Source organism: Mobula birostris, chromosome 9 (assembly GCF_030028105.1).
Source record: "Mobula birostris isolate sMobBir1 chromosome 9, sMobBir1.hap1, whole genome shotgun sequence".
NCBI classification, from domain to species: domain Eukaryota; kingdom Metazoa; phylum Chordata; class Chondrichthyes; order Myliobatiformes; family Myliobatidae; genus Mobula; species Mobula birostris.
Window position 1 is genome coordinate 146,666,795 of NC_092378.1, and position 18,850 is coordinate 146,685,644.

The 18,850-nt window shown below is 38.8% G+C and overlaps 1 protein-coding gene across 6 annotated transcripts in view; it reads right to left on the reverse strand.

The window, feature by feature from the left end:
• tsc2 (TSC complex subunit 2) overlaps nucleotides 1-18,850 on the reverse strand; it is a 136,528-nt gene that overhangs the window by 27,720 nt on the left and 89,958 nt on the right. For 5 of the 6 annotated variants that reach the window (XM_072269069.1, XM_072269068.1, XM_072269066.1 and 2 more), the window contains 3 exons: nucleotides 17,630-17,836; nucleotides 14,504-14,572; nucleotides 5,588-5,751 (listed from right to left, as the gene is read on the reverse strand). In XM_072269069.1, coding sequence (XP_072125170.1) covers nucleotides 5,588-5,751; nucleotides 14,504-14,572; nucleotides 17,630-17,836 — 440 coding nt within the window. The remainder of the gene's footprint in view (nucleotides 1-5,587; nucleotides 5,752-14,503; nucleotides 14,573-17,629; nucleotides 17,837-18,850) is intronic. The other variant, XM_072269067.1, reaches the window with a different exon arrangement.

Genomic DNA, 18,850 nt, shown 5'->3' on the forward strand with positions numbered 1-18,850 from the left:
CAATTGGAAAAAGAGATTACAAAAATAGAAAAAGAATCTCAAAGATATATGTCAGAAGAAAAACGAAGACAACTTGTCAATAAGAAGTTACAATATAATACGCTTCAGACATATAGAACGGAAAAAGCAATTATAAGAACTAAACAAAGGTATTATGAGTTAGGTGAGAGAGCACATAAAATTCTTGCCTGGCAGTTGAAAACAGAACAAGCTTCCAAAACAATAAATGCAATTAGAACAAGGGCAAAATATCTTATAAACCTCTTGAAATAAATGAAACTTTTAAAAACTTCTATCCTGAATCAATCAGAATCCCAAAATGACGTTAATGAGATAGAAAGGTTTTTATCACAAATTTCTCTTCCAAAATTGAATTTGGAAGAACAGAAGGGATTAGATATGCCTTTTACATTAAAAGAAGTTGAAGAAGCTTTAGGATCACTCCAAAGTAATAAATCTCCAGGAGAAGATGGTTTTCCACCTGAATTTTATAAAAAATTTAAAGATTTATTATTTCCTCTTTTTATGGAACTAATACGTCAAGCAGAAAAAATACATAAACTTCCAGAATCTTTTTTCAACAGCGATTGTAATAGTATTGCCAAAAAAAGACAGAGACCCTATGAAACCAACATCATACAGGCCTATTTCTTTATTGAATACGGATTATAAAATAATAGCAAAAATTTTATCGAATAGATTATCTAAATATTTACCAAAATTAATACATATGGATCAAACAGGATTTATTAAAAATAGACAATTGGCAGATAATGTAACCCGGCTACTCAGTATAATTCATTTGGCACAAAAAGGGATGAGAAGAGTATAGTAGTAGCTTTGGATGCAGAAAAAGCATTTGATAGATTAGAATGGGATTTTTTATTTAAAGTATTAGAAAAATATGGGTTAGGAACATCTTTTATAAATTGGATTAAAACTTTAAATTCTAACCCTAAAGCTAAAGTAGTGACAAATTCTCAAATTTCAACACCCCATTCCAGTTAAAAAGGTCAACTAGACAAAGTTGTCCATTATCACCTGCTTTATTTGTACTGGCGATAGAGCCATTAGCAGAACTAATCAGAATTGATCCAGATATTATGGGTTTTAGAGTTAATCAGGAGGAATATAAAATTAATCTTTTTGCCGATGATGTTTTGATCTATTTAACAAACCCACAACACTCGTTACATAAATTATCTTCTAGATTGGATGAATATGGGAAGGTATCAGGTTACAAATTAAATTGGGATAAAAGTGAAATTTTACCTCTTACTAAAGGAGACTATAGGCAATGTTGATTAGTAACCCAATTTAGATGGCCGGTGAATGGTATAAAGTATTTAGGTATAAGACTTGATAATGATGTAAAGAATTTATATAAATTTAATTATTTACCACTGTTGAAAAAAATTCAAGAAGATTTTGACAAATGGATGATACTACCAATAACATTAGTAGGTAGAGTCAATGTTGTAAAAATGAATATATTTCCTAGATTACAGTATTTGTTTCAAACATTACCAATACAATTGCCACAGAAATTTTTTCAAGAGTTAAATAAATGTGTGAGAAAATTTCTTTGGAAAGGTAAAATGTCAAGAATATCATTGGAAAAATTGACATGTAAATTTAGGTTAGGAGGGTTACAACTTCCAAACTTTAAAAACTATTATAAAGCAAATCAACTTAGAAAGATGCAATAAACCTTCGATGATCAAAAACCAGCATGGATTAAAATAGAACTAGATAAGATAGGAGAAAATAGACCTGAAGATTTTATATATAAATGGGAATCTAAATGGATACGGGAAAAGAAAGAATCTCCTATATTAACACATTTGATTGATTTATGGAATAAGATAAATGTTGATAATGAAACACAGAAATCTCTATTAGCAAGGAGACCTTTGTTTCAAAACAGACTTATTCCTTTTACAATGGACAATCAACTTTTATATAATTGGTACCAAAAAGGGATTAAATTTATAGGAGATTGTTTTGAACGAGGTATATTGATGTCATTTGAACAATTAAAGGATAAATATAAAATATCTAATAATACTTTCTTTTGTTACTTTCAATTAAGGGCTTACTTAAAAGGTAAGCTGGGTCAAACAATGTTTTTGCCAAAACCTAATGAAATTGAAATTTTAATTCAAAAAGGGAAAATTAAAAAATTTATTTCTTGTATGTATAATTTGATTCAAGAACAGAATTAAACAAGGAACCCATAAGTCAAAGCAAAAATGGGAAACAGATTTGAATATTAATATTGATGAAACAAATTGGTCAAGACTCTGTCTCGACAGTATGACAAATACAATAAATGTTCGACTTAGATTAGTACAATATAATTTTTTACACCAATTATATATTACACCACAAAAAATAAATAGATTAAATTCAAATCTATCTGATAAATGCTTTCCGTGTAATCAAGAAATTGGTACTTTTTTTACATTCTACTTGGTCTTGTTTTAAAATTCAACTTGGATAAATTTAAGAGTCTTATTGGAACAAATTACTGGAACTCAATTTCCACATAACCCTGTATTATTTCTATTAGGTGATATTGAAGGGATAAAACCGAAACTTAAATTGAATAAATATCAGAAAGAATTTATAAAAATTGCATTGGCAGTAGCTAAGAAGACTATAGCAATTACTTGGAAATCTGATTCGTATTTAAGTATGGATCGTTGGAATAATGAAATGGCTAGTTCTATCCCACTCGAAAAAATTAGTTATAATTTAAGAGATAAATATGTAACATTTTTGAATATTTGGCACCCTTATTTACAAAAGATAGGATGGCATATTTAAGTGCTCCAATAAAGACCTTGGTCCCTTGGGGAAAGTAACGAATAATTATACCAAATTTATTTTGAATCCCATGGAGCATGTGGAAACCTTCCAACACCCAGGCAGTTCTTTTCTTTTTTCTCTCTTTCTTCTTTTTAGGTAGGACTATATATATGGGGGGGGAGGGTAGATTTTATCTTTTCATGTATTCTTTTTGAAAACTCAATAAAAATTATATTACAAAAAAAAAGATAGATTATGAGATTAAGAGTTCAGCTATTACGAGTACACCCATTCAACAGTCAGCTAACAGTGGGATAGAAATGGTCTGAGCCTGGTTTTGTGTGGTCAAGTTGTCCTAGTGGATTTCTTATGGATACATCTTAAGCAAGGAAACCTGCCTGCTGTAGCTGCAGCGATTAGCAGTCATCACAGAGAGAAAATGAACAGAGAGATCTATTCATTCACCTTAAAGGGCTTTCATGTGTTTGAGAGTATCTTAGCACCTCAATGTAAAAGTATTTTTTCTTTAAAATGGTTCCCAGCTTATCCTTAAGGATTTATTAAGCATGTCTGCAAAAATAATCTCAAGGTTGTATTTGGTGCATATGTACTTTGATAATAAATTTACTTTGAACTTTGAATGACTATTTTTCTTAAAGTTAAAACAAACATACTCTTAATCTCAGTGGTAGCTATTACAGTTGGTGAACCTGGAACAGAGTCTCACCAGTTGCCAAAGCCATCCTGCCACTTGCTATGCATTATGCTGGGTCTTGCTGATCAGCTGAGTACCAACCTCCCACAGGAAGACTCAACTGGAAGGAAGTGCAGCCCAAACCTAAGGACTTCGGGCAACCTGCCAACTCCTAGAAAACTGCCCATCACATCACCAGTACCAGTCTACCTGACATCAAGGATGTACATGCAGAAAGGTGCCAGAAAAAGGCAACAAGGTAGTGTTGTGCACAGTGCTTTACAGTATCAGCAACCACTGTTCAATTCTTACTGCTACCCGTAAGGAATTTGTACGTTCGCTCCTTGACTGTGTGGGTTTCCTCCCACAGTCCAAAGATGGACCAGTTGGTAGGTTAATTAGTCATTGTAAATTGTCCCGCGATTAGGCTAATGTTAAATCGGGAGATTGCTGGGCAGCGTGGCTCAAAGGGCTGGAAGGCAATAAAAGCAGGTGTCATGTGTGACGCCCAGCAGAGGTACCGGCGGGATGATGCTAATGAGAGAGATAAGAAAGACAATGGAGAAACATTCAAAATGTTAATAAGAGAGAAGAGAGGGATTAACAGGAAAGAAACACAATTTAGCTATTGACAGACTGGTTGCTTTGAACCTGAACTGTTTGAAGTTTGATGGACAGGTGATACCCCAGTAGGGGGATAAAAGGAGCAGGTTTGCTGAGGCACGCAACACCACGGGACCCTGGAAAGAGCAGTGTGCCCCCACAAGTGGTGGGAGTTTGGAGGTCCAGTTCGCAAGAACCGACCAGAGGCTCACAGGGTGTAAAGGTACGATCGGTGGGAACCTGGGATGCGTATCCGCCCTTGCCTGGGTGCTGAGTTCACTGCGGAAGAACGATCGTATCCGGAATGGAGGGGTCACAGTCGGTGACCACAGTGGGATAGAAGACATCAAAGGGTCTGCCCAAAACCAACTGCGAAGACATCCAAAAGGTCTGCCTGAAACCAAATTGCATCTTTCTCTCTCCCCCCGCCCCACCCCAACGGTACAACAACAGCGATTACTGCGAACTGCACTAAACTGAACTGAACTCTGCTTCACTTAAGACTGATCATTTTACACCTAGACTGTGATAGAGCTTGGTTGATTCCTATTACCCTAGTTCTGTGTATATGTGTGCATTATCACTGCACACCTGTTACATTTATATCCTTATGATTAGTGTACTGTATTACTTAATTCTTTAATAAAACTTTATTAGTTCCTAGTAATCCAGACTCCGAGCATTCCATTTCTGCTGGTTTGGCAACCCAGTTACGGGGTACGTAACACAGGCAATATCATGAAGGGTCCTACCCACCCTGATTATGGACTGCTTGTCTCACTCAGGGAAGAGACTAGGCAGCATCAATGCCAGGGCCACCAGACTCAAAATGTTAATTCCCCCAAGCTGTGAAAATGATCAATGCCTTTAACCACTGACACTTTTCCACAGCCCCTCAGCAGCCTCATGCACTACCACTTCACATTTACACCCCACACCTCATACCTACAACTGACAGTCACTGTCCAACTGTATTTTCATAAACACTGATGCTACCTAGAAGAGTTTCTCTTAACATGTAACTTTGTCACTTTATAATTTCCTGTCACTCACCTTACGTACAGATACTTGTGTAATGATACTCCTGCATTTGCACATAAAGTGATGCTAATCAGTCTATGTATTTGACCTAATCTTATGTATGTGTGGCCACAGTCAGTTACTTGTACATTGGTTTTATAGGATTACTTTTATATGTATATTTGTGTTTGTTATGCTTATTGCCTTTTTTTTAAATGCTGCATCACATCCGGAGTAACAACCATTAAAACTTGTTTACTGAAGAATGACAATAAACAATCTTGAATCTTGAAATATTGAATATAGCTGTCAGGTTGAAGCTATCAGTTAATCGGCTCACTGTAATGCTGAGGGAGATGAAGGTAGAGAGTCTTAATTTACATGAATTTACTGATAGTACAAATTGTAATGAAATGGCAAAGTCTGTGATGGAAACAAGACAGGAGTACATCAACTTACTCTGCTATACGACGTTTGAATTGCTTCCTGGCTCTCCGCAGGCATGAAGATCGGTTCTGAAACCATTGCCTCAAAGTCGTCCAGTTCGTGAGACTCCACAGGAGAATCACAGGCTTTCAAGTGCATTCCCATTCCATCACCTTCCTCCGCCACTGCGACTGAATCTAGAAATTTGGCTCAAAGTCAGAACACATCAACCATCTCACTCTTACTATATTATGTTATTCACTGAAGTTTGGGTGAATGTGACAGGAATCGGAAACTTCTCAACAGACAAGGCCTTATTTGAGATGGAAGGAGGCTTGGGGAGGATTAGCATGTTTTGTCCTTGCAGAATTTCCTGCATAACATTAGCACTAATACAAGCAAAACTACAAAATTAGCCATAGAAAAAGTAAATACTCCTTTCCCACACACAGATATATTGAAGTCAGGCCTTTGAGATTTATCAGTGCAACCAAACTGAAATCTCTAAGGCTGGTTTCAATATAGCATAATGAACTCTTAGCCAATGCAGATGAACCAAATCCTGGTTTGGCATTTTTTTAATTAAAAAGGAGTGCTATCAGTGACAACAAGATCACTTTCTCGCTCTCAAGTGCAAGCACTAGATTTAAGGATCAAAACCATGAGACTCATCAGCTATGCGGAATTCATTGCCACTGACAGTTGGGCAGGCCAAGTCATTGGGTACATTTAAGCCAGAGGTTGATAGATTTTTAATTAGTCAGGGCAGGAAGGAATACAGGGAGAAGGCAGGAGATTGGAGCTGAAAGGGAAATTATGAAATGGCGGAGCAGACTCCTATATCTTATGCTCCCTTACTCAAGGCTTTCAATTGTTTTATTGAAAACTGTGGTACCATTTATCTCAGGAATTATAGTCCTAGGAACAGTTTGATTGATCTGCAGCCGAATTTTTTTTAAAAATGATTTGGGTTCAATTCCAGCTGCTGTCTAAGGAGTTTGCCCATTCTCCCCTTGACGGGTTTCCCTCCTACATTCCAAAGGTGTACAGGTTAGGGTTACTAAGTTGTGGGAATGTTACTGTACTGTGCAAAAATCTAAGGCACTCACTAGCTAGACTTTGCACAGTACAGTAGTAATTTTATGTATTGCGCTCTGTCTGCCAAAAGAAAAACAAATTTCATAACATATGTAAATGATGATAAACCTGATTCAGATATGGGTCTCTTGTGGACTGAGAGTGAGGAGGGGGCTGGGAGAGGGGAATCATGGTTGGGAAAAGGAGAAAGGAGAAATGAGACGGGAGGGAGCAGAAAGCACCAGAGAGACATCCTGTAATGATCGATAAACCAATTGCTTGGAATCAAATGACCTTGCCTAGTGTCTCATGGCTGGGTGTATCTACACCCGCACCACCCTCTGCCCTTGGCACTCCTCTGCCAACTGTCACACACCCCTCCTGTGGTGCTCCACCATCGTCATTCCCGACATCCTTTGCTCCCGCCAGATTTACAAAATAGCTATCTGCTCCACATTGACAAATACAGTACTGTGCAAAAGTCTTAGGATATATAAATTTTGTATTTTATATACACACACGAGACTTTGGCACAGTACTTAAGTTTGCACCAGAAGTATGGAAACACTTGCAGACTGCCCTCACCACAATCCGGAGACTGCATGGGGTTGTTGACCCAAAATGACACATTTCACTGTATGTTTCGATGTGACAAAAAAGCTAATCTTAACTTCCATTTAAAAGTTATACTTTAGGGAAACACTTACGTAATTTCCTTAAAAATGTTGGATAAGATCACTGACTTTTCTGCCACTTAAATAATAAATGATCTTGCTCTATGAATACTCCATTTCACTGCCTCTCAATGGATCTTTAGTGGATTTGCTAATTACTCTCAGATTTAAAATTAAACAACTGATCAAGTATCAATTCAAGTGTTTGCGTAGTAGTTTCAAATTTGCACCATCTTTGTTTCCTAAAGGTGTACAACCTAGGATTAGTAGGTTATGGGCATATTACATTTAAAGTTACCCAACTTCAAACCTGGTTTTTAAGATGAAACCTATTCTCCCTAATAAACGTGCATATTCTCTAGGTCAAATGAGTTCTTTCATATATTGTGGTTTCTTCCCACATTCGATATGTTAACTGGCTACTGTACATTAAAGTTTAGTGTGGATTAATGACAAAAAGCAGAGTTGAGGGGCACATCTGAGAGTAGTTGTTCAGGAGTATGAGAGAGAAATAGGATGAATGGGATTATTCCCAGGTGGTTACATAGACTCTGGCCAACATATCCTCTGAGTCATCAAAGGAAGTATGAGATTAGACGAAAGGGGCTCTCATCACCCACCCAATCAGTTCACCCCAATATCTTGAAAACATCAATCGAATGATTCTTCAGTATAGAAACTAGGCTTGCAGTTCCTGCAAACTTGCAATCTAACCTCTCAGTCAAGCCATTGTCATTCTAACCTCTCATTTACTTCCTATATTAAAAAAATAAACAATGTAGCTCTGTTTGGGGTACTCATGTGCAATTAAGATCTAGAAATGAACTACAGTATATTTATGAATGTCACTAAAACTTAAACATTTGAGTTATTTAGGGTTACCACAGATCCATTTTGAATACAGTTGTGTATCACCTCAAGTATCTGCTCCAGCTGTACTCTAATGAATGCACTACAGGTGTGGTCTAGCACCACTTAAGTGAACTTCCAGTATAGGAAGCTTTCATAGCTTTTGGGTGTCACTTAAAGTCAGCATGCCTAAACAATCAAAAAGTGGTGGTGGACTACCTTCTTCATTCAGCACAGTCATGTGCTGACTAAATATTGCACAGCTGAATGCTTTTGTTGACAACCACATTGCAGAGTCTGTAATCATATGCATGGCAGACCATGCAGGGACAGTAGGCTTCCATTCCAAGTAGGACACTACAGGGCCAGTCAAATGTTTAAAAATCACCTGATTTCATAATCACAAGGCCTTTAATTCACTAAGGAGCTATCCTGGCCCCAGCATATTAATACAATTACAAAGAAGGCATGCCCGCAGCAACATTCCATTAGGAATTTGCAGAGATTTGGTACATCACCAAAGACGCTCACAAATTCCTACCGGCTGGCTGTATCACTGTTTGATATGGAGGCGTCAATATACAGATTTGAGAAAGAAGCTGCAGTGGTTTCTGAACTCAGGCAGCTCCATCATGGGCACTTGTCTCCCACCATACTCATTGTTTTAGGAAAATCTACCTCCCCTCAGCCATCATATTTCTGAACAATCCACAAGCACTACCTCACTGTTTGGCTCATTGTTGCGCTATTTGCTTTTTAATATACATATTTTATTGTAACTGGTTTTTGTATGTATTTGCCTGTACTGCTACTGCAAGACAAATTTCATGACATATCAGTGCTAATAAATCTGATTCCAAATTTAAATTCCACAACTGCTATGTTGCAACTTGAACTCCTGGCTCTGAAGAAGAAAATAAAATAATCACAAAAATTGTAGATACAGGAAATTTGAAAGCAAAACAAAATTCCGGGAACATACAGCAAGTCAGACAGTATTTCAGGAAGGAGAAACACAAACACGAGAAAATCTGCATATTCTGGAAATCCAAAGTAACATACACAAATACTGGAGCACTTCAGCAGGTCAGGCAGCATCTGTGGAGAAGAATAAACAGTCAACATTTCAGGCTGAAGCCCTTCTTCAGGACACTCAAGAACAAGTCCTGAAAAAGGATCTCAGCCCAAAATGTCGACTATTTAACTCTTTTCCACAGATGATACCTGACCTGCTCAGTTACTCCAGATGTGTGTGTGCTGCTATTTTCCAGGAAGGAGAAACTGTTTCAGGGCTAAGATCCTCAGAGTTGTGATAAGGCATCTCAAATCTGACTTACATTTTTCTTCTCACACACACTACCTGACCTGCTGAGTGTTTCTGGCAGGTTTAACATAGAACACAGCACACGCTGGTCCCTTCGGCCTACGATGTTGTGCTAACCTTTTAACCTATTCTAACATCAATTTAACCCTTCTCTCCCACAAACAGGTTTGTTTTTATTCGAGTTTCTTAACGTCTAGTTCCAGACTAGTAATGGAACCAAAATGTTATTGCTCCCAACTTTATTTTTCATGTACTTATTTAAGTGAAAATGTCAGTACAGACAGATTTTGAAACACAATGAAAAAAAAAACCTAAATTTGACACTCAGAGCAAAAGTATCAGTTAGGGCTTTCACCAAAATAAAAGGCTGAGTGTGACTCAGCATTCATTTGTTATGTGCTGTGTCATATAACGTAGGTGGTCATGGTCTTTCCTTGACCATGATCGATCTTGGCAAATTTTTCTAGAGGTGGTTTGCCATGACTTCTTCTGGGCAGTGTCTTCACAGTTAGGTGACCCCAGCCATAATCAATACTCTCCACAGATTGTCTGCCTGGCATCAGTGGTCACATAACCACGACTCATATGATATGCACCAGCTGGTCATACGACCATCCACCACCTGCTTCCATGGCTTCATGTGACCCTGATCAGGTAGCTAAGCAGGTGCTACACCTTGCCCAAGGGTGACCTGTAAGCTGGTGGAGGGAAGGCGCACCTTACACGTCCTTTGGTAGGGACACATCTCCACCCCCACCCTGTACTTTGTCATTTTGTTGTAATAGGACATGATGCACTTAGGTGCAGATCCAAGGATGAGCGAGAAGTTAATAATATTGATATATTTCAGGACCTCCCCGAATTCCCTAGCTTTCAGGACCTTCTCCACAATAAATACAGTTAAAATGTATTCATTTAAGAGGTGCTGAGGCACACAAGGTGGATAAGGAGCACTGCCACAAGAAAGCAGCATCCACCATTAACAAACCCCATCATCTAGGCCACACTCTCTTCTTACTATTACCATTGGGCAGGAGGCTCAGAAACCTTAGGTCCCACACTACCAGGATCAGAACAGTCATCCCATAACCATCAGATTCCTTCCTGAACCAGTGTAGAGAACCTCATTCACCACTCTGAACTAATTCCACAACCTGTGGACTCATTTTCAAGGACTCTACAAATCAATATTAATTATTTACTTTTTAAAACAAATATTTGCACTATTCGTCTTCAACATTGAACGCTTGCCTTTTATAGTTTTTCATAGCAAAATCTTGTACTACTTTATTTTCCTGTATATGCCTGCAAGAAAATGAACCTCAAGGTGGTATATAGTGGTATATGTATTTTGATAGTAAATTTACTTTGAACTTTGAAATTCCTGGGGCCTGACCTTGAGCATCCTAGAATATTATGGCAGTGAGAGGGAAAATATTGCTAGAGCCCTGGCAAAGATTTCTATATCTTCCTTCGAAGAGACTTTCATTCATAGAAATTTTTAGAAGTTTCCAAAATAGTTGAAGTCGATGGTCAGAGTCTTTTTCCCCCAGAGTGGGGGAAGTCTAAATCTACAAGACATTGGATCTTCCACCCACCCTACAACACTGAACCAAAAGGGGAACTGAGTAGAAGGTTTTTCCATACAAGTGTAGTGGTTGTATGGAACAGATGCCAGAGGAAGTGGTAAAGATAGGTACAATTATGTTTAAGACACATTTAGACATGTATATGGATAGGAAAGGTTTAGAGAAGGGGCTCTTAGCCAAGGGTCTACAGGCCCCTTGCTTAATGGTATTGGTCCACGGCATAAAAAAGGTTGGGAACCCCCAGTTCAGTGAATATGGGTCAAACCAGACTTGCTCAGATAGGCAACTTGCTCGGCATAACAAGTTGAGTTGAAGGGTTTGTTTTCACTTTGTATAATTATCACACCAAGACATACGAAATGTTGGAGGAATTTAGCAGATTAGGCAGCATGAATGAAAAGGAATAACCAGTTGACCTTTCGGGCAGAAACCATTCATTAGGACTTCTGCTGGACCTGCTGAAGAGTCTCGGCTGGGAACTTCAACTGCTTATTCCTTTCCATAGATACTGCCTGACCTGCTGAGTTCCTCCTGCATTTTCTGTGTGTTTCTTTGGATTTCAAGCAGCTGCAGAATCTCTTGTATCTATTACACTAATTCCACTTTGGATCTTTAGGGAGCTTTGAAGGACCTTGATGTGGGTGTCACAAGCAAGGCCAACATTATAGCTTATTCTTTGACTGCCCTTGAGGAGGTGATAATAAGCTGCTTTCAGCTGCAGCAGTGTGATGAAGATACTGCCACCATGCATTAAGATTTTAATTTTTTAAAAAAATCACATTTCAGACTATTTCAGAAAGTTGTATGTCTGGAACCACAGACCAGTAAACTCCAGACCTTATTACTTTTAGGCCTTTGATTTAATTTTTGTTTAATAAAATTCTATCACCTCATGGTCAGTATTTACAATACTGGAGTCCTATTCCAGATTTATAATCCACATTTCAGCTTGTGGCTGATGGAATTCTAAAGCACTTCTCCAAATTCCCAGGATTCTGATTTTATTCAAATAGAAAAACATTACATTGCCACACCCCCTTTAAATCTGTTTCTAAACTGTGTCGAGTCTTTTAATGACAGTAATCATTTTTTATGAATTTAAAAATGTTCCCAATATCATGTAATTAAAATGTGCTTTCAGTCACAAGGTTTAGGTAAATTTATGCACATCTTACCACAGCTCAGAATATGAATTAAACAAGTAGATATTTTAATTTTAGCATTTCTAAAAGATAAAATAATCACAGAGTTTGCTTTTATACTTAGTTGGGCTAACTCCTGATTGCTCCTCAATGCTGGAACTGGACAAAGATTAGCACTACTCCAAAGTCTGTCCTGGGGTTGGCCTGTTTATCTGTGTGGGTGGGAGAGAAAGAAGAACAGGGCTTGCTTAGCTGTTGTTTTGTTGCTTGCTGGTTTCTGTTTTATTGTGCTCTATGCTGTGCTGCCAATTATTGTAGGCATGATATGTAGGCACCGAAATGCGTGGCGATACTTGCAGGCTACCCCAGCACACCCGTGGATGCGCTGGTTATCAACACAAACACTTCACAAAATGCTACATATATTGTAAAAGAGTACAGTCAACATTTTGGCTGAGACGTCTCGGCCCAAAACGTTAATTTCTTTTCCAGAGACATAGATTCTATATTGCCTGACCTGCTGAGTTCCTCCAGCATTTCAGGTGTTGCTTGGATTTCCAGTATCTGCAGATTTTCTCTTGTTTGTGACACACTTCACTGTATGTTTCAATGTACACATGATAAATTAATTTAAATTTTGAACCTTGAAGGCATAAACTGGAGACTAGTTGCAAATCTGTGATTAAGAAATGCAAGCTTACTGAACTGTATCCAGATAAAACTACACTTGTTACTTTAAGATAAATAGAACACACTGATCACAATGATAGACTTAGCCAATGCCCAATCGGTATTTCTAGTGCCTTTTCTCCAAAATGTTTTTTTTGAACCTTACTGTATCCACTTTATGCTGTGATGTTGGATTTTAACAGCAAAGGAAAGGGCCTAATACTGATATACATGTACAGCCCTGATCCTTACCCTACAGTAAGAATATGGAACAAAGCCAAAAAGATCTTATAACAACTTGGAAATTAGTTTCTAGTATTGCCAGAACTATTACTAAATGGTCTTTCCTCTCCAACCCACACACAATTCAGGACATGTACTAGGAGCTCTGCATTTGCAAAGCACTCAGAATTGTCAAGGACCCCTCCCGAATGTCCCACAACCTCTTTGACTCCATACTGTCCAGCAGTGGTACTGCAGTAAAAGAACAAGGACTGTTAGGTTGGGTAACAGCTTCTTCCCCCAGGCTGTGAGACTTCTGAACACTCTGCTAATACCCAGTCCGCACCTGTAGCATTGTACTTTTGTATATTTAACTATGCCATATATGCAATTTGCTCGTACGTCTACAAAATACTTTCTGTTAATATTACTGTGTTCATACTATTTTATGTGCTGTGTGATTATATGTACTGTGTTTTGCCCACTGGTCCCAGAGGAGTGTTGTTTTGTTTAGCTGTGCACATGTATATGGTTAAATACCAATAAATTTGAACTTGAACTTATTCCACCCCCAAGGAGCAAAAGCTATATCCTGTGGCTGCTGGTAACTTAAAAGACAAAAATGGTGATAGCACTCAGGACGTCCAGGTCAAACAGGTCTAATGCCTGAACAGTTAATTCTCTCTACAAATGCTGTCAAATGTGTCTTTCGTGATCCACACATTCCTCATTAGTTCAATGGCTTGGACAGTCCTTCATCGCAAGCTATGAATATGAACCTTCCTGCCTGTAGCTGTAAATACACGAGCGATTTACAAATCAATGCATTTGTAAAGAAATTCAATGCCCACACAGCCACATGGAGTTTAGCAACACTGCTGGTGAAAGGCTTATGTAAACAATGAAATGCAGACCCAATTCAAAGTGGGCAATAAAGAACAAAATAACAAGTTACTGAAGACCAAAGGTATTACAAACCAGAGTTCGAGACTACTGGGAGCTATGATGTTTAAAGGAAAGCATACACAGCACAGCTTCAAGTAAATTATAACATCACACAAGACTAACAGTGCTGTAATGTGCAGCAGATAATGCATGAAATCAGCTTATTTAGAAATAATTGAGAAGGGCATGCCTGATTAGTTTCAAATTCCAGATTATGAAACAATTAAGCACTTTGTTAGTAAGCAAATTGCAAAAAAAATTCATTAAAAAATGTTTAAAAGCAGCACCTGTAGCTTGTCAAAAAGGAGCTGCATCATAGCAGCGCTGAGTCGGAAAAATTCCATGCCACTCCAGCTAATTAAAGAGCTACATATGCCACAAACACGCAGAGGCATGAAACATTGCAGGATGCATGGATACTAATGATTCACGGGACCCTTGAGGGTGCTAGCATGTACCTGCCCAGGAAATGCTCCTGTGCAACTTTTCTTGACAGCTTGTCTGGCACATAGAAGAGAAAGAAGCCACTGCAAAGGGAAATGAAATCAGTGGCTGTGTAAAGCAACAGAAAACAGAACAATTGATCTGCCTGAGCTGTAAATGCCCGACATAAAGAGCTAACAATTCCTCCTATAAAGACAATTTATATAAAAGAAATGCACTTGAAATGCAGCCCATACCCAAATTACTGGAACTTTCAAATCACAGACTTAAATATGAACACTACTAGAATCTAAATTTCAAAAGTTAGAATTTACCCTGCATAACAGACTTCACAAATAATATGGCTTTCAGATTCTCCTCAGAATTACCAGGAGTTTCATCTGCTCTGTGCCAGGACATTGGGAATGGGGATGAAGACAGATTAGATTGAAGTGACTGCCTCACTGCTCTACTCCAAGATGTCTACAGGGATCACCAGTGGTAATGCAACTGGGGATCGGCAGGTCCAGTACCTCTACAGCAGTAGGAGAGGAAAAACAACATGCTTTACTCTCCAGCACAGTGATGGACATTGCAATGAATTACCGTGACCTTTACCCTCAATATATTTCATAGGGAATTTGAAAAGATTTGGTATGTCGCCAAAGATTAGCAAATTTCTACAGATGTACTGTGGAGAGCATTCTGACTGGTTGCATCACTGTCTGGTATAGAGGGGCTTTTGCGCAGGATCAGAAAAAGCTGCAGAGTTGGAGACTTATCCATCATGGGCGCTAGCCTCCCCACCATCAAGGTGATCTTCAAAAGGCAATGCTTCAAAAAAAAAAAAAAAAGGTGGTATCCATTATTAAGGACCTTCACTATCCAGGATATGCTCTCTTCTCATTACCTCCTGTCCGATAGTAGTACAAGAGCCTGAAGACCCATGCTCAACGTTTTAGGAACAGCTTTTTCCCCTCCAACAGAGTTCTGAATGGACAATGAACCCATGAACACTACCTCACTATTTCTGCTCTGCTTTGCACTCATTTTTGATATACATTTCTTATCATTTATAGTGTATTAAATGTATTCCACTTTACTGCTGCAGCAAAACAAATTTCATGACACATTTGTGATAATAAACCTGATTCTGACTGTCTGGGGAGAAAACAAACCAGTTTCAGGAATTTTGAGAATGTATCGAAGAGTCGCACAACTAACCCCAAGATATGGCTCTCGCTCGTCTAAACTTGGCTGATTTACAAAATACCCCAGTTCTAAGGGCCTGTACACTAGCAATCTGAGACTTGCTGCTGTACAGTCAGCACAAACCTCAGCTCAAGGATCAGGTTGATCCTTGTTCAGAACATTTTCGGAGCACAGGCAGCCAGATTCCGCACTACAGCTTTTGTATCTGAAAATAGCAATCTCTAAAGGAAACAATGGAGATTAGTGTATGGACATGCATCTTGGTAGAAGGAGTAAAGGCATAAACTATTTGCTAAAGAGATACAAAGGATCTTGGGAGTCCTAGTCCAGGATTTCCTAAAGTTTAAATTGCAGGCTGTGCCAGTAGTGAGGAAGGCAATTACGATGTTAGCATTCATTTTGTATGGACTAGAATGTAAAGAAAGGATGTAATGGTGAGGCTTTGTAAGGCCTTGATCACACCAAATTTGATGGCTCTGGGCTTCTACTTGCTACTGATTAGAGAACTGGGTGCCGGGGGGGAGAGAGGGGGAGAGAAAGAGAGATGATATTGAAACTTTTGAATAATTTAAGACCTAGATTGAGTGGACATGGAGAGGATGTTCAAATAGCACCAGAGCACACAGCCTCAGAATACAAGGATATCCCTTTAGCACAGAGATGAGGAATTTCTTTAGCCAGAGGGTGGTGAATCAGTGGAATTCTTTGCCACAGATGGCTATGGAAGCCAAGTTATTATGTATATCTAAAGCAAAGGTTGTGTTAAGTACTTGATTAGTAAGGGCAACAAAGGATACAGGGAGAAGCCAGGAGAATGGGGTTGAGGGGGATAATAAATTAGCTATGATCAAATGGCAGAACAGCCTTGAAGGGACGAATGGCCTGATTTTGCTAAGTCTTACTGAAACTTTGTATGTGCAAAACTTACCTGTGTTTACTTTAGTCCATACAAAATAGCCCACATATTTTTGACTCAAATGCTGTACCATTTCTGAATGCATTACTTTCAAGGAGTTATTTTTAATTTAAATTTTAATGAATTACATGAGGAAGATAAAAATAATGAATTGAAGTACTAGATCAATGTTAGAACACATGGAACATTACGACCAACTCCAAATCTATCACAACGATGGTTAAAGCAAGCTCATTTTTCACCAAGCTCATTGCACCATACAATCTGCAGAAGTCAGAATCCAAATACTTCAGGTCTAGTTTGTTATTTTCATTTATATTCATTAAATAAATTTAAATTTCCCTATTACCACTTGCTTTGACCATGATCCTTTACTCCTTCAATTATTTAAAGACCTGCCTACTTGCTCCTTCTCACTTTCCCAATTTTCTCAGTACCCTAAAAAAACAATCTACACAGAGCATTATTGCAGGAAAACAGCATCAATTATCAGGGATCCCTACCATCCTGGTCATGCTCTCTTCTCGCTGCTGCCATCAGGAAGATGGTACAGGAGCTTGAAGACCCACACCACCAGGTTCATGAACAGTTATTACCCCTCAACCATCAGGCTCTTGAATTAGAGGAGATAACTATACTCACCCCAACACCGAACTGCTCCCACAATCTATGGGCTTACTCTCATGTTCTCGAATTTATTGCTTATTTATTATTTATTTTTATATTTGCAGTTTGTCGCCTTTTGCACAATGGTTGTCTGCCATGTTGGGTACAGTCTTTCATTGATTCTATTATGGTTATTAAACTTATTGAGTATACTCCCAAGAAAATTTACTTCAGGATTGCATATAGTGACATATACGCATGTACTTTGATAACAAATTTACTTTGAACATTAATTCATTCCAATTGTTAGGGAACATAAATGACTTGGATCATGGATAGCTTCCTTTGCTGGAGATGTTGCCTGGGCCCCCAGCTGAATTTCAGGAGTAAGGCATTGTGCTTGGAAAAAGAAGCGAGACTTACTAACCTGTGTTGAAACGCTGAAGCAAAGGTGGTTTTGATGTGAGGCTGTGGTACGGCATAGATTCTGATCGACTGGGTGCTTGCTGGTATGGATCAGTCACTCTCTCCACCGCCATCAGCATCGTGGACAACTCCTGCAAGGGAATGTTGTTTATCTCAGAGGAAAACGGGCTTGGTGGATTCTCCAGACACAGAAGCCAGCTTGCATTACCTACAAGGTACCAAAGAAGTACTATTAAAACTGAAAAAGGTATGATACAGTGGAAGCACAGACAAAATAAATTCTACAATCTGGAACTCTTGAGCAATATACACAAAATCATGGAAGAACTCAGCAGCTCAGGGAGGAGAATAAACAGTCAACGTTTCAGACCAAGACATCAGATAGTTATGATACGTCTCAAGACGGCAGCATCCAGCATTAAGGACCCTCACCACCCAGGACATCCCCTCTTCTCATTAGAGGAGAGAAGGTACAGGGCCTGAAGGTGAACACTCGATATTTTAATAACAGCATCTTCCCATCCATCAGGTTTCTGAACAGTCCCTTAACTCGAACACTACCTCACTATTCCTCTTTTACACTCACACTTTTGTTACTTCTATTTGTTACGCCTGCATTGTACTGCTGTCACAACTTTCACAACTAATGTCAGTGACAATAAACCTGATTCTGAGATGAACTGAAATTAATGCATTACTGCACCCTGTGTTTCAACTAATAAAAGGCAAGAATGCCATCTGCTTCTTTATCAGGTTGTGTAGTCACTTTCAGGGAGCTATGGACTTGAACCCCCAAGATCCCTCTGCATATCAACACTGTAAAGGCCCTTGCCAACAGAGCACTGTCCATTTATATTTAATCTCCAAAAGTATACCAGATCACAGTTGGCCAGATTAAGCACCATCTGCCATTTCTCTGCCCACATCTACAGCTGAGGTATATCCTGTATATCCTTGGACAGGGTAGAGATATGCTTCTACCAAAGGAGGTACAAGGTGCTCCTTCCCTCTGCTAGCTGCAGGACACCCTTGGACAAGGTGTAGCACCCGCTTAGTCCCCTGATCAGGGTCACGTGAAGCCACGGGAGCAATGGTGGATGGTCGTATGAGCAGTTGGTGCATATCACAAGTCCTGGTCATGCGACCACTGGCGCCAGGCAGACAATCTCTGAAGAGTATTGATACTGGCTGGGGTCACCAGACTTGTAAAGACACTGCCCAA